The sequence below is a fragment of the Odontesthes bonariensis genome, chromosome 24 (assembly GCF_027942865.1).
Source record: "Odontesthes bonariensis isolate fOdoBon6 chromosome 24, fOdoBon6.hap1, whole genome shotgun sequence".
Taxonomy (NCBI): Eukaryota; Metazoa; Chordata; class Actinopteri; order Atheriniformes; family Atherinopsidae; genus Odontesthes; species Odontesthes bonariensis.
This window is the reverse complement of record NC_134529.1, coordinates 541,064-557,650: the sequence shown is the minus strand read 5'-3', so window position 1 is coordinate 557,650 and position 16,587 is coordinate 541,064. Positions and strand designations below refer to the sequence as shown.

General features: G+C 47.6%; 1 protein-coding gene across 1 annotated transcript in view; it reads right to left on the bottom strand.

The window, feature by feature from the left end:
• Positions 1 to 2,908: 2,908 nt before the first annotated feature.
• The window catches only part of LOC142375628 (photoreceptor outer segment membrane glycoprotein 2-like), an 83,607-nt gene continuing 69,928 nt past the window's right edge, over positions 2,909 to 16,587 (bottom strand). The window contains exons 2-3 of the mRNA XM_075459773.1: positions 5,176 to 5,422; positions 2,909 to 3,142 (exon numbers count right to left, since the gene is read on the bottom strand). Of these exons, the coding sequence (XP_075315888.1) occupies positions 2,909 to 3,142; positions 5,176 to 5,422 (481 nt within the window). The remainder of the gene's footprint in view (positions 3,143 to 5,175; positions 5,423 to 16,587) is intronic.

Below are 16,587 nucleotides of genomic sequence, written 5' to 3'. Positions count from 1 at the left end.
TTTATATGCGAGTCAAATGATAAGTTCTGGTCAAAAATAACTCCAAGGTTCCTCACTGTAGAACTAGAAGTCAAGGAAATACCATCTAGAGTAACTATATAGCTAGACAATTTCTCCCTGAAACGCTCAGGTCCAAAGATAACGACTTCAGTTTTGTCTGAATTTAGAAGCAGACAGTTCTGAGTCATCCAGGTCTTTATGTCTTTAAGACATGCTTGTAGTCTGACCAACCTATTGGGTTCATCTGGTTTTATAGATAAGTACAGCTGAGTATCATCAGCATAGCAATGGAAATTTATGCCATGCTGTCTAATAATGTTACCTAATGGAAGCATGTATAAAGTGAAAAGAATCGGTCCAAGCACAGAACCCTGGGGAACTCCATGACTTACTCTGGTGTGTGAGGAAGATTCTTCATTTACAAGAATAAACTGAAATCTATCAGATAAATATGACTTAAACCAGCCTAATGCAGTTCCTTTAATCCCAATAACATGTTCAAGTCTGTGTAATAAGATACTGTGATCGACCGTATCAAATGCAGCACTGAGATCCAACAGGACAAGCACAGACACAAGTCCGCTATCAGAGGCTAAGAGGAGATCATTGGTAACTTTCAGCAGTGCTGTTTCTGTGCTATGATGCACTCTGAATCCTGACTGAAACTCTTCAAACAGATTATTTCTGTGTAAGTGATCACAAAGCTGAGCAGCAACTATTTTTTCAAGAACTTTAGACATAAAAGGGAGATTGGATATAGGTCTATAATGAGCTAACACTTCTGAATCAAGAGTAGGTTTTTTAAGTAAAGGTTTAATTACAGCAACCTTAAAAGTCTGAGGTACATATCCTGTCAACAAAGACAGATTGATCAAATCCAATATGGAAGTGTCAATTAATGGGAAAACCTCCTTGAACAGTCTGGTTGGGATTGGGTCTAAAACACAAGTTGATGGTTTAGAAGAGACTATTGCTGTTGTTAGTTCAGAGAGATCAACTGGGCAGAAGCCGTCTAAATACAAATCAGGTTCTAAAGATACTTCTAAAGCTGCTGTACTTGATGATACATCACTGATAATAGTGGGAAGGACTCCATCAATCTTCTCTCTGATAGAAACAATTTTATTAATAATTACAGTATACATATATACACACAAATACATACATTATACAGTTAGCTGCCCTGTTAGCTTAGGAGTAACTGTTTGTTTCTGCTGCCAGTTTGGGAGGCAGAGCCTTCAGTTATCAAGCCCCTCTCTGTGGAACCAGCTGCCAGTTTGGGAGGCAGAGCCTTCAGTTATCAGGCCCCTCTCTGTGGAAGCAGCTGCCAGTTTGGGAGGCAGAGCCTTCAGTTATCAGGCCCCTCTCTGTGGAAGCAGCTGCCAGTTTGGGAGGCAGAGCCTTCAGTTATCAGGCCCCTCTCTGTGGAACCAGCTGCCAGTTTGGGAGGCGGAGCCTTCAGTTATCAGGCCCCTCTCTTGTGGAACCAGCTGCCAGTTTGGGAGGCGGAGCCTTCAGTTATCAGGCCCCTCTCTTGTGGAACCAGCTGCCAGTTTGGGAGGCAGAGCCTTCAGTTATCAGGCCCCTCTCTGTGGGACCAGCTGCCAGTTTGGGAGGCAAAGCCTTCAGTTATCAGGCCCGTCTCTGAGGAATCAGCTGCCAGTTTGGGAGGCAAAGCCTTCAGTTATCAGGCCCCTCTCTGAGGAACGAGCTGCCAGTTTGGGAGGCAGAGCCCTCAGTTATCAGGCCCGTCTCTTGTGGAATAAGCTGCCAGTAAATGTCCGGGAAGCAGACACCCTTTCCACTTTTAAGAACAGGCTTAAAACTTTCCTTTTTGATAAAGCTTATAGTTAGGGATGGCTCAGGTGATCCTGAAACATCCCATAGTTAAGCTGCTATAGGCCTAGTCTGCTGGGGGAGCTCCCATGATGCAATTCTCCATGAACATGTGACATACGGTGTTTGTTGTCCCCTCTTTCCCTTCCTCTCGTCCCCCAGCTGGTCCAGGCATTTGGTTCCTGGTTCTGGTTCTGATGGAGGTTTCGTCCTGTTCAAAGGGAGTTTTTCTCTCCACAGTCGCCTCGTGCAGCTCAGGATGGGGATTGGATCAGAGAGAAGATTCAGTGAATCTGTTGGTTTCCTTGTTTTTAACTGGTTCTGAATGAACTGGACTCATTTGGCAGTTAATGGATTGCACTTTGCTTGAATTGGACTTGAATTGAATAGAACTGAATTCTGAGATGAAACTTAGTGTGTTTTGGTGCTTTATTGATAAATTGAATTGAATCGATGATTCTGCTGCACTTTGCTGCAGCTTCTGTTTGTATTCAGAGTCCAGGGTTCCCCTGAAACTAACCCGGGTGTCTCCAGATGAGGGCGCCGTCTGACAGAGTCCGAGCTTGGGTCATAGCTGTGGGATAAAGTTCATGTACACACACAGAAGCAGCTGTTTGCTTTATTTCATCACTTTATTTACATTTCTGAGGGCTGAATCGGACTTCAGTTCTCATACATTTGTTCTCTTTTTCACATTTAACAGGCGGTTTGTTACTTTCTCCTTTCTGATGGTCTATAGCTAAAACCTTTAGCTCAAAGCTGTCACCAAACTGCAGTTTTAGTCTGTTTTCCGAAGGAAATCGCTGCTCCCACTTCAGTCCCTTTTGTTCATCAAGAAATTTAATTTAGAAACCAGAAGAAATCTGGTTACATGACACTTTCAAGTGTCTCCTTCATTGTTCCAAAATACCAAAGTAGCCGTTGGGGGTCCATCAGCTGGACACGTTTCTTCAGATTCATCAGAGTTCCCAGATGACGGCTTGAGCCAATCACGCCACATCCTGCAGCCGGACGGATTTCCTGCTCTGTGGTCAGGGTTCTGGCTGGATGCTAGCTGGATGTTAGCTGGATGCTAGCTGGTCACCGGCACCTCCTGCTCCCCGGCCGCCGTCGGGATGTTGATGTTCGGGTCATCGTCCACTTGGTAACACTTCCCGAGGTTCTTGATGATGTTAAAGTTGGAGCGGGCTGTCTCTGCCAGGCTGTTCTCCAGAATCCAACCCTCCGACTCTGACTCTGGATCGCCCAGCCGAAGAACGTTCTCCATGGCCGTCTGCAGGTATCGGACCCCGGTCAGAACAAGCAGCTGGCGGGAAAAGATCAACGTTACTGTGGAACATCTGTTAAGGTAAAGTGAGCCACTACTGCGTCATAAAGAAGGAGAATGTTTACTGTCTCTTCCTTTTTCTTAGCCTCTTCCTGACCCTAAACCTAACCCTACCCGACCCTACCCTAACCCTACTCTACCTTACTCTAACCCTACCCAACCCTAACCCTACCCAACCCTAACCCTACCCGACCCTACCCTAACCCTACCCTACCCTAACCCTACCCTACCCTACTCTAACCCTACCATACCCTAACCCTACCCTAACCCTATCCTAACCTAACCTAACCTAACCCTAACCTAACCCTACCCCACCCTACCCTACCCTAACCCTACCCTACCCTACTGAACCCTACCCGACCCTACCCTAACCCTACCCTACTCTAACCCCACCCTACCCTACCCTAACCCTACCCTACTCTAACCCTACCCAACCCTACCCTAAACCTAACCCTAACCATACCCGACCCTACCCTAACCCTACCCTACCCTACTCTAACCCTACCATACCCTAACCCTACCCTAACCCTATCCTAACCTAACCTAACCTAACCTAACCCTACCCTACCCCACCCTACCCTACCCTAACCCTACCCTACCCTAACCCTACCCTACCCTACTGAACCCTACCCGACCCTACCCTAACCCTACCCTACCCTACTCTAACCCTACCATACCCTAACCCTACCCTACCCTACTCTAACCCTACCCTACCCTAACCCTAACCCTACCCTAACCCTACCCTACTCTAACCCTAACCGACCCTACCCTAACCCTACCCTACCCTACTCTAACCCTACCATACCCTAACCCTACCCTACCCTAACCTAACCTAACCTAACCTAACCTAACCCTACCCTCCCCTCCCCTCCCCTACCCTAACCCTACCCTACTCTAAACCTACCCTACCCCAACCCTACTCTAACCCTACCCTAACCCTACCCTACTCTAACCCTACACGAACCCTAACCTGACCTAACCTAACCTAACCCTACACTACCCTACCCTACCCTACCCTACCCTACCCTACCCTACCCTAACCCTAACCCTACCCTGCCCTAACCCAACCCTACCCTAATCCTACCCTACTCTAACTCTACCCTGCCCTAACCCAACCCAACCCTACCCTACCCTAACCCTACCCTACTCTAACTCTACCCTGCCCTAACCCAACCCTAACCTAACCCTACCCTACCCTACCCTACTCTAACCCTACCCTACCCTAACCCTACCCTACTCTAACTCTACCCTACCCTAACCCTTACCCTACCCTAACCCTATCCTACCCTACTCTAACCCTACCCTACCCTACCCTACCCTACCCTAACCCTACCCTACTCTAACTCTACCCTTCCCTACCCTAACCCTACCCTAGCCCAACCCTACCCTACCCTAACCCTAACCCTAGCTTAATCTAACTCTACCCTACCCTACCCTAACCCTACCCTACCCTACTCTACTCTAACCCTAACCCTAACCCTACTCTAACTCTAACCCCAACCCCAACCCTAACCCTACCTTACCCTACCCTAACCCTAACCCTACCCTACCCTACTCTAACCCTACCCTAACCCTAACCCTAACCTTAAAACTTTGAAGGAATACCTCTAAGTTAATAGTTAACGGACACATCAATCAGAAGATGTTCCAATGAAACTAAAGGACGGACACCAAAATCATAGCATTCATGATACCCAGAAAGCCAACTGAAAGGGGAACTGATGGAGGTGCACAGCAGGGTGGAGTTTGTGGGGTTAACATCTCAGAGTCCCTGTTCTGAACTGATGGAGGTGCACAGCAGGGTGCTGAGTCTGAATGAATGATTTAACCTGTGCTGTTTTTGTCCATAAAATATTGAGAAACAACAGATTCTTGGACTTGGACCAGTTAAAACTGGTTAACTTGTGATTAATAAGAAGCAGAAAGTAGTCTGAAGTTAACTTTGTGTGCAGAACTCAGAGAGGAAAGCTTCTCCTTGTGTTTCTGCAGGATAACTGAGGATAACTGCGTACCTCAAAGAGCCAGATGAGGAGCACAGTGAGGCCGATGGACTGCATGATGCCGGTGTAGTGGTCCAGCAGCGCCTGCCGGCAGCCCCTCCCCCACAGGTTCTGCTGCCGGCTCTGCTGGTCGTAGTTGTAGTGAGCCGAGGGTCTGCTGAGCTGCTGCTGGATGCAGGGCCGGGGAGACAGGGTGCTGCAGCAGCTGAAGGGGACGCCGTCCATCAGGAACTTCCCCTCCACGTTGGACCTGAGGCGGCTGCAGGGACAAGAGAAACTAAGTGAACCCTTGATCCAGCAGCTGGAGGGGACGCCTACCAACAGTTCCTCACAAACAGTTCTTCACCAACAGTTCCTACCAACTGTTCCTCACCAACTGTTCCTACCAACTGTTCCTACCAACTGTTCCTACCAACTGTTCCTCACCAACTGTTCCTCACCAACAGTTCCTACCAACTGTTCCTCACCAACAATTCCTACCAACAGTTCCTACCAACAGTTCGTACCAACTGTTCCTCACCAACAATTCCTACCAACAGTTCCTCACCAACTGTTCCTACCAACTGGTCCTCACCAACAGTTCCTCACCAACAGTTCCTCACCAACAGTTCCAACCAACTGTTCCTACCAACTGTTCCTCACCAACAGTTCCGACCAACAGTTCCTAACAACAGTTCCTACCAACAGTTCCTACCAACTGTTCCTACCAACTGTTCCTACCAACAGTTCCTACCAACAGTTCCTACCCAACAGTTCCTAAGCAACAGTTCCTACCAACTGTTCCTACCAACTGTTCCTCACCAACAGTTCCCACCAACAGTTCATACCAACTGTTCCTCACCAACAGTTCCTCACCAACAGTTCCTCACCAACAGTTCCTCACCAACAGTTCCTATCAACAGTTCCTCACCAACTGTTCCTACCAACTGTTCCTCACCAACAGTTCCTCACCAACAGTTCCTCACCAACAGTTCCTACCAACTGTTCCTACCAACTGTTCCTCACCAACAGTTCCGACCAACAGTTCCTACCAACAGTTCCTACCAACAGTTCCCTACCAACAGTTCCTCACCAACAGTTCCTACCGAACAGTTCCTACCGAACAGTTCCTACCGAACAGTTCCTACCAACTGTTCCTACCAACTGTTCCTCACCAACAGTTCCTCACCAACAGTTCCTCACCAACAGTTCCTACCGACAGTTCCTACCAATAGTTCCTCACCAACAGTTCCTCACCAACTGTTCCTACCGACAGTTCCTATCAACTGTTCCTACCAACTGTTCCTCACCAACAGTTCCTCACCAACAGTTCCTCACCAACAGTTCCTACCGACAGTTCCTACCAATAGTTCCTCAACAACAGTTCCTCACCAACTGTTCCTCACCAACTGTTCCTATCAACTGTTCCTACCAACAGTTCCTCACCAACAGTTCCTACCCAACAGTTCCTACCAACTGTTCCTACCAACTGTTCCTCACCAACAGTTCCTACCAACTGTTCCTCACCAACAATTCCTACCAACAGTTCCTCACCAACAGTTCCTACCAACAGTTCCTACCAACTGTTCCTCACCAACAATTCCTACCAACAGTTCCTCACCAACAGTTCCTACCAACAGTTCGTTCCAACTGTTCCTCACCAACAATTCCTACCAACAGTTCCTCACCAACTGTTCCTACCAACTGGTCCTCACCAACAGTTCCTCACCAACAGTTCCAACCAACAGTTCCAACCAACTGTTCCTACCAACTGTTCCTCACCAACAGTTCCGACCAACAGTTCCTAACAACAGTTCCTACCAACAGTTCCTCACCAACTGTTCCTACCGAACAGTTCCTACCAACAGTTCCTACCACCTGTTCCTACCAACTGTTCCTACCAACAGTTCCTCACCAACTGTTCCTCACCAACGGTTCCTACCAACTGTTCCTACCCAACAGTTCCTAAGCAACAGTTCCTACGAACTGTTCCTACCAACTGTTCCTCACCAACAGTTCCCACCAACAGTTCCTACCAACTGTTCCTACCAACTGTTCCTACCAACATTTCCTCACCAACAGTTCCTACCAACAGTTCCTACCCAACAGTTCCTAAGCAACAGTTCCTACCAACTGTTCCTACCAACTGTTCCTCACCAACAGTTCCTACCAACTGTTCCTCACCAACAGTTCCTACCAACAGTTCCTCACCAACAGTTCCTATCAACAGTTCCTCACCAACAGTTCCTACCAACTGTTCCTACCAACTGTTCCTCACCAACAGTTCCTCACCAACAGTTCCTCACCAACAGTTCCTACAAACTGTTCCTACCAACTGTTCCTCACCAACAGTTCCGACCAACAGTTCCTACCAACAGTTCCTACCAACAGTTCCTACCAACTGTTCCTACCAACTGTTCCTCACCAACAGTTCCGACCAACAGTTCCCTACCAAAAGTTCCTCACCAACAGTTCCTACCGAACAGTTCCTACCGAACAGTTCCTACCAACTGTTCCTACCAACTGTTCCTCACCAACAGTTCCTCACCAACAGTTCCTCACCAACAGTTCCTACCGACAGTTCCTACCAATAGTTCCTCACCAACAGTTCCTCACCAACTGTTCCTCACCAACTGTTCCTATCAACTGTTCCTACTAACAGTTCCTACCAACTGTTCCTACCAACAGTTCCTCACCAACAGTTCCTACCAACTGTTCCTAACAACTGTTCCTACCAACAGTTCCTCACCAACTGTTCCTCACCAACAGTTCCTACCCACTGTTCCTACCAACAGTTCCTCACCAACAGTTCCTACCGACAGTTCCTACCAATAGTTCCTCACCAACAGTTCCTCACCAACTGTTCCTCACCAACTGTTCCTATCAACTGTTCCTAACAACAGTTCCTACCAACTGTTCCTACCAACAGTTCCTAACCAAATGTTCCTACCCACAATTCCTCACCAACTGTTCCTACCAACAGTTCCTCACCAACAGTTCCTACCAACAGTTCTTCACCAACAGTTCCTACCAAAAGTTCCTACCAACAGTTCCTCAAACAACAGCTCCTACCAAAAGTTCCTCACCAACTGTTCCTACCAACTGTTCCTGACCAAAAGTTCCTACCAACAGTTCCTCACCAACTGTTCCTACAAACAGTTCCTCACCAACTGTTCCTACCAACAGTTCCTCACCAACAGTTCCTCACCAACTGTTCCTCACCAACAGTTCCTCACCAACAGTTGCTCACCAACAATTCCTACCAACAGTTCCTCACCAACAGTTCCTACCAACAGTTCCTCACCAACTGTTCCTCACCAACAGTTCCTCACCAACTGTTCCTACCAACAGTTCCTACCAACTGTTCCTACCAACTGTTCCTACCAACAGTTTATCACCAACTGTTCCTCACCAACAGTTCCTACCAACTGTTCCTACCAACAGTTCCTCACCAACAGTTCCTACCCAACAGTTCCTACCAACTGTTCCTAACAACTGTTCCTACCAACTGTTCCTACCAACTGTTCCTCACCAACAGTTCCGACCAACAGTTCCTACCAACAGTTCCTACCAACAGTTCCTACCAACTGTTCCTACCAACTGTTCCTCACCAACAGTTCCTACCAACTGTTCCTACCAACTGTTCCTACCAACAGTTCCTCACCAACTGTTCCTCACCAACAGTTCCTACCAACTGTTCCTACCAACAGTTCCTCACCAACAGTTCCTACCCAACAGTTCCTACCAACTGTTCCTACCAACAGTTCCTCACCAACAGTTCCTCACCAACTGTTCCTCACCAACAATTCCTACCAACAGTTCCTCACCAACAGTTCCTACCAACAGTTCCTCACCAACTGTTCCTCACCAACAGTTCCTCACCAACTGTTCCTACCAACAGTTCCTACCAACTGTTCCTACCAACTGTTCCTACCAACAGTTCCTCACCAACTGTTCCTCACCAACTGTTCCTACCAACTGTTCCTACCAACAGTTCCTCACCAACAGTTCCTACTCAACAGTTCCTACCAACTGTTCCTAACAACTGTTCCTACCAACTGTTCCTACCAACTGTTCCTCACCAACAGTTCCGACCAACAGTTCCTACCAACAGTTCCTACCAACAGTTCCTACCAACTGTTCCTACCAACTGTTCCTCACCAACAGTTCCTACCAACTGTTCCTACCAACTGTTCCTACCAACAGTTCCTCACCAAATGTTCCTCACCAACAGTTCCTACCAACTGTTCCTACCAACAGTTCCTCACCAACAGTTCCCACCAACAGTTCCTACCAACTGTTCCTACCAACAGTTCCTCACCAACTGTTCCTCACCAACAGTTCCTACCAACTGTTCCTACCAACTGTTCCTCACCAACAGTTCCCACCAACAGTTCCTACCAACTTTTCCTCACCAACAGTTCCTACCAACTGTTCCTCACCAACAGTTCCTACCAACAGTTCCTCACCAACAGTTCCTATCAACAGTTCCTCACCAACAGTTCCTACCAACTGTTCCTACCAACTGTTCCTCACCAACAGTTCCTCACCAACAGTTCCTCACCAACAGTTCCTACCAACTGTTCCTACCAACTGTTCCTCACCAACAGTTCCGACCAACAGTTCCTACCAACAGTTCCTACCAACTGTTCCTACCAACTGTTCCTCACCAACAGTTCCGACCAACAGTTCCCTACCAACAGTTCCTCACCAACAGTTCCTACCGAACAGTTCCTACCGAACAGTTCCTACCAACTGTTCCTACCAACTGTTCCTCACCAACAGTTCCTCACCAACAGTTCCTCACCAACAGTTCCTACCGACAGTTCCTACCAATAGTTCCTCACCAACAGTTCCTCACCAACTGTTCCTCACCAACTGTTCCTATCAACTGTTCCTACTAACAGTTCCTACCAACTGTTCCTACCAACAGTTCCTCACCAACAGTTCCTACCAACTGTTCCTAACAACTGTTCCTACCAACAGTTCCTCACCAACTGTTCCTCACCAACAGTTCCTACCGACTGTTCCTACCAACAGTTCCTCACCAACAGTTCCTACCGACAGTTCCTACCAATAGTTCCTCACCAACAGTTCCTCACCAACTGTTCCTCACCAACTGTTCCTATCAACTGTTCCTAACAACAGTTCCTACCAACTGTTCCTACCAACAGTTCCTAACCAAATGTTCCTACCCACAATTCCTCACCAACTGTTCCTACCAACAGTTCCTCACCAACAGTTCCTACCAACTGTTCCTACCAACTGTTCCTCACCAACAGTTCCTACCAACTGTTCCTACCAACAGTTCCTAACCAAATGTTCCTACCCACAATTCCTCACCAACTGTTCCTACCAACAGTTCCTACCAACAGTTCCTACCAACTGTTCCTACCAACTGTTCCTCACCAACAGTTCCTACCAACTGTTCCTACCAACTGTTCCTACCAACAGTTCCTCACCAACTGTTCCTCACCAACAGTTCCTACCAACTGTTCCTACCAACAGTTCCTCACCAACAGTTCCTACCCAACAGTTCCTACCAACTGTTCCTACCAACAGTTCCTCACCAACAGTTCCTCACCAACTGTTCCTCACCAACAGTTCCTCACCAACAGTTCCTCACCAACAATTCCTACCAACAGTTCCTCACCAACAGTTCCTACCAACAGTTCCTCACCAACTGTTCCTCACCAACAGTTCCTCACCAACTGTTCCTACAAACAGTTCCTACCAACTGTTCCTACCAACTGTTCCTACCAACAGTTCCTCACCAACTGTTCCTCACCAACAGTTCCTACCAACTGTTCCTACCAACAGTTCCTCACCAACAGTTCCTACCCAACAGTTCCTACCAACTGTTCCTAACAACTGTTCCTACCAACTGTTCCTACCAACTGTTCCTCACCAACAGTTCCGACCAACAGTTCCTACCAACAGTTCCTACCAACAGTTCCTACCAACTGTTCCTACCAACTGTTCCTCACCAACAGTTCCTACCAACTGTTCCTACCAACTGTTCCTACCAACAGTTCCTCACCAACTGTTCCTCACCAACAGTTCCTACCAACTGTTCCTACCAACTGTTCCTACCAACAGTTCCTCACCAACAGTTCCTACCAACTGTTCCTAACAACTGTTCCTACCAACAGTTCCTCACCAACTGTTCCTCACCAACAGTTCCTACCGACTGTTCCTACCAACAGTTCCTCACCAACAGTTCCTACCGACAGTTCCTACCAATAGTTCCTCACCAACAGTTCCTCACCAACTGTTCCTCACCAACTGTTCCTATCAACTGTTCCTAACAACAGTTCCTACCAACTGTTCCTACCAACAGTTCCTAACCAAATGTTCCTACCCACAATTCCTCACCAACTGTTCCTACCAACAGTTCCTCACCAACAGTTCCTACCAACTGTTCCTACCAACTGTTCCTCACCAACAGTTCCTACCAACTGTTCCTACCAACAGTTCCTAACCAAATGTTCCTACCCACAATTCCTCACCAACTGTTCCTACCAACAGTTCCTACCAACAGTTCCTACCAACTGTTCCTACCAACTGTTCCTCACCAACAGTTCCTACCAACTGTTCCTACCAACTGTTCCTACCAACAGTTCCTCACCAACTGTTCCTCACCAACAGTTCCTACCAACTGTTCCTACCAACAGTTCCTCACCAACAGTTCCTACCCAACAGTTCCTACCAACTGTTCCTACCAACAGTTCCTCACCAACAGTTCCTCACCAACTGTTCCTCACCAACAGTTCCTCACCAACAGTTCCTCACCAACAATTCCTACCAACAGTTCCTCACCAACAGTTCCTACCAACAGTTCCTCACCAACTGTTCCTCACCAACAGTTCCTCACCAACTGTTCCTACCAACAGTTCCTACCAACTGTTCCTACCAACTGTTCCTACCAACAGTTCCTCACCAACTGTTCCTCACCAACAGTTCCTACCAACTGTTCCTACCAACAGTTCCTCACCAACAGTTCCTACCCAACAGTTCCTACCAACTGTTCCTAACAACTGTTCCTACCAACTGTTCCTACCAACTGTTCCTCACCAACAGTTCCGACCAACAGTTCCTACCAACAGTTCCTACCAACAGTTCCTACCAACTGTTCCTACCAACTGTTCCTCACCAACAGTTCCTACCAACTGTTCCTACCAACTGTTCCTACCAACAGTTCCTCACCAAATGTTCCTCACCAACAGTTCCTACCAACTGTTCCTACCAACAGTTCCTCACCAACAGTTCCCACCAACAGTTCCTACCAACTGTTCCTACCAACAGTTCCTCACCAACTGTTCCTCACCAACAGTTCCTACCAACTGTTCCTACCAACTGTTCCTCACCAACAGTTCCCACCAACAGTTCCTACCAACTTTTCCTCACCAACAGTTCCTACCAACTGTTCCTCACCAACAGTTCCTACCAACAGTTCCTCACCAACAGTTCCTATCAACAGTTCCTCACCAACAGTTCCTACCAACTGTTCCTACCAACTGTTCCTCACCAACAGTTCCTCACCAACAGTTCCTCACCAACAGTTCCTACCAACTGTTCCTACCAACTGTTCCTCACCAACAGTTCCGACCAAAAGTTCCTACCAACAGTTCCTACCAACAGTTCCTACCAACTGTTCCTACCAACTGTTCCTCACCAACAGTTCCGACCAACAGTTCCCTACCAACAGTTCCTCACCAACAGTTCCTACCGAACAGTTCCTACCGAACAGTTCCTACCAACTGTTCCTACCAACTGTTCCTCACCAACAGTTCCTCACCAACAGTTCCTCACCAACAGTTCCTACCGACAGTTCCTACCAATAGTTCCTCACCAACAGTTCCTCACCAACTGTTCCTCACCAACTGTTCCTATCAACTGTTCCTACTAACAGTTCCTACCAACTGTTCCTACCAACAGTTCCTCACCAACAGTTCCTACCAACTGTTCCTAACAACTGTTCCTATCAACAGTTCCTCACCAACTGTTCCTCACCAACAGTTCCTACCGACTGTTCCTACCAACAGTTCCTCACCAACAGTTCCTACCGACAGTTCCTACCAATAGTTCCTCACCAACAGTTCCTCACCAACTGTTCCTCACCAACTGTTCCTACCAACAGTTCCTACCAACTGTTCCTACCAACTGTTCCTACCAACAGTTTATCACCAACTGTTCCTCACCAACAGTTCCTACCAACTGTTCCTACCAACAGTTCCTCACCAACAGTTCCTACCCAACAGTTCCTACCAACTGTTCCTAACAACTGTTCCTACCAACTGTTCCTACCAACTGTTCCTCACCAACAGTTCCGACCAACAGTTCCTACCAACAGTTCCTACCAACAGTTCCTACCAACTGTTCCTACCAACTGTTCCTCACCAACAGTTCCTACCAACTGTTCCTACCAACTGTTCCTACCAACAGTTCCTCACCAACTGTTCCTCACCAACAGTTCCTACCAACTGTTCCTACCAACAGTTCCTCACCAACAGTTCCTACCCAACAGTTCCTACCAACTGTTCCTACCAACAGTTCCTCACCAACAGTTCCTCACCAACTGTTCCTCACCAACAATTCCTACCAACAGTTCCTCACCAACAGTTCCTACCAACAGTTCCTCACCAACTGTTCCTCACCAACAGTTCCTCACCAACTGTTCCTACCAACAGTTCCTACCAACTGTTCCTACCAACTGTTCCTACCAACAGTTCCTCACCAACTGTTCCTCACCAACAGTTCCTACCAACTGTTCCTACCAACAGTTCCTCACCAACAGTTCCTACCCAACAGTTCCTACCAACTGTTCCTAACAACTGTTCCTACCAACTGTTCCTACCAACTGTTCCTCACCAACAGTTCCGACCAACAGTTCCTACCAACAGTTCCTACCAACAGTTCCTACCAACTGTTCCTACCAACTGTTCCTCACCAACAGTTCCTACCAACTGTTCCTACCAACTGTTCCTACCAACAGTTCCTCACCAAATGTTCCTCACCAACAGTTCCTACCAACTGTTCCTACCAACAGTTCCTCACCAACAGTTCCCACCAACAGTTCCTACCAACTGTTCCTACCAACAGTTCCTCACCAACTGTTCCTCACCAACAGTTCCTACCAACTGTTCCTACCAACTGTTCCTCACCAACAGTTCCCACCAACAGTTCCTACCAACTTTTCCTCACCAACAGTTCCTACCAACTGTTCCTCACCAACAGTTCCTACCAACAGTTCCTCACCAACAGTTCCTATCAACAGTTCCTCACCAACAGTTCCTACCAACTGTTCCTACCAACTGTTCCTCACCAACAGTTCCTCACCAACAGTTCCTCACCAACAGTTCCTACCAACTGTTCCTACCAACTGTTCCTCACCAACAGTTCCGACCAACAGTTCCTACCAACAGTTCCTACCAACAGTTCCTACCAACTGTTCCTACCAACTGTTCCTCACCAACAGTTCCGACCAACAGTTCCCTACCAACAGTTCCTCACCAACAGTTCCTACCGAACAGTTCCTACCGAACAGTTCCTACCAACTGTTCCTACCAACTGTTCCTCACCAACAGTTCCTCACCAACAGTTCCTCACCAACAGTTCCTACCGACAGTTCCTACCAATAGTTCCTCACCAACAGTTCCTCACCAACTGTTCCTCACCAACTGTTCCTATCAACTGTTCCTACTAACAGTTCCTACCAACTGTTCCTACCAACAGTTCCTCACCAACAGTTCCTACCAACTGTTCCTAACAACTGTTCCTACCAACAGTTCCTCACCAACTGTTCCTCACCAACAGTTCCTACCGACTGTTCCTACCAACAGTTCCTCACCAACAGTTCCTACCGACAGTTCCTACCAATAGTTCCTCACCAACAGTTCCTCACCAACTGTTCCTCACCAACTGTTCCTATCAACTGTTCCTAACAACAGTTCCTACCAACTGTTCCTACCAACAGTTCCTAACCAAATGTTCCTACCCACAATTCCTCACCAACTGTTCCTACCAACAGTTCCTCACCAACAGTTCCTACCAACTGTTCCTACCAACTGTTCCTCACCAACAGTTCCTACCAACTGTTCCTACCAACAGTTCCTAACCAAATGTTCCTACCCACAATTCCTCACCAACTGTTCCTACCAACAGTTCCTACCAACAGTTCCTACCAACTGTTCCTACCAACTGTTCCTCACCAACAGTTCCTACCAACTGTTCCTACCAACTGTTCCTACCAACAGTTCCTCACCAACTGTTCCTCACCAACAGTTCCTACCAACTGTTCCTACCAACAGTTCCTCACCAACAGTTACTACCCAACAGTTCCTACCAACTGTTCCTACCAACAGTTCCTCACCAACAGTTCCTCACCAACTGTTCCTCACCAACAGTTCCTCACCAACAGTTCCTCACCAACAATTCCTACCAACAGTTCCTCACCAACAGTTCCTACCAACAGTTCCTCACCAACTGTTCCTCACCAACAGTTCCTCACCAACTGTTCCTACCAACAGTTCCTACCAACTGTTCCTACCAACTGTTCCTACCAACAGTTCCTCACCAACTGTTCCTCACCAACAGTTCCTACCAACTGTTCCTACCAACAGTTCCTCACCAACAGTTCCTACCCAACAGTTCCTACCAACTGTTCCTAACAACTGTTCCTACCAACTGTTCCTACCAACTGTTCCTCACCAACAGTTCCGACCAACAGTTCCTACCAACAGTTCCTACCAACAGTTCCTACCAACTGTTCCTACCAACTGTTCCTCACCAACAGTTCCTACCAACTGTTCCTACCAACTGTTCCTACCAACAGTTCCTCACCAAATGTTCCTCACCAACAGTTCCTACCAACTGTTCCTACCAACAGTTCCTCACCAACAGTTCCCACCAACAGTTCCTACCAACTGTTCCTACCAACAGTTCCTCACCAACTGTTCCTCACCAACAGTTCCTACCAACTGTTCCTACCAACTGTTCCTCACCAACAGTTCCCACCAACAGTTCCTACCAACTTTTCCTCACCAACAGTTCCTACCAACTGTTCCTCACCAACAGTTCCTACCAACAGTTCCTCACCAACAGTTCCTATCAACAGTTCCTCACCAACAGTTCCTACCAACTGTTCCTACCAACTGTTCCTCACCAACAGTTCCTCACCAACAGTTCCTCACCAACAGTTCCTACCAACTGTTCCTACCAACTGTTCCTCACCAACAGTTCCGACCAAAAGTTCCTACCAACAGTTCCTACCAACAGTTCCTACCAACTGTTCCTACCAACTGTTCCTCACCAACAGTTCCGACCAACAGTTCCCTACCAACAGTTCCTCACCAACAGTTCCTACCGACAGTTCCTACCAATAGTTCCTCACCAACAGTTCCTCACCAACTGTTCCTCACCAACTGTTCCTATCAACTGTTCCTA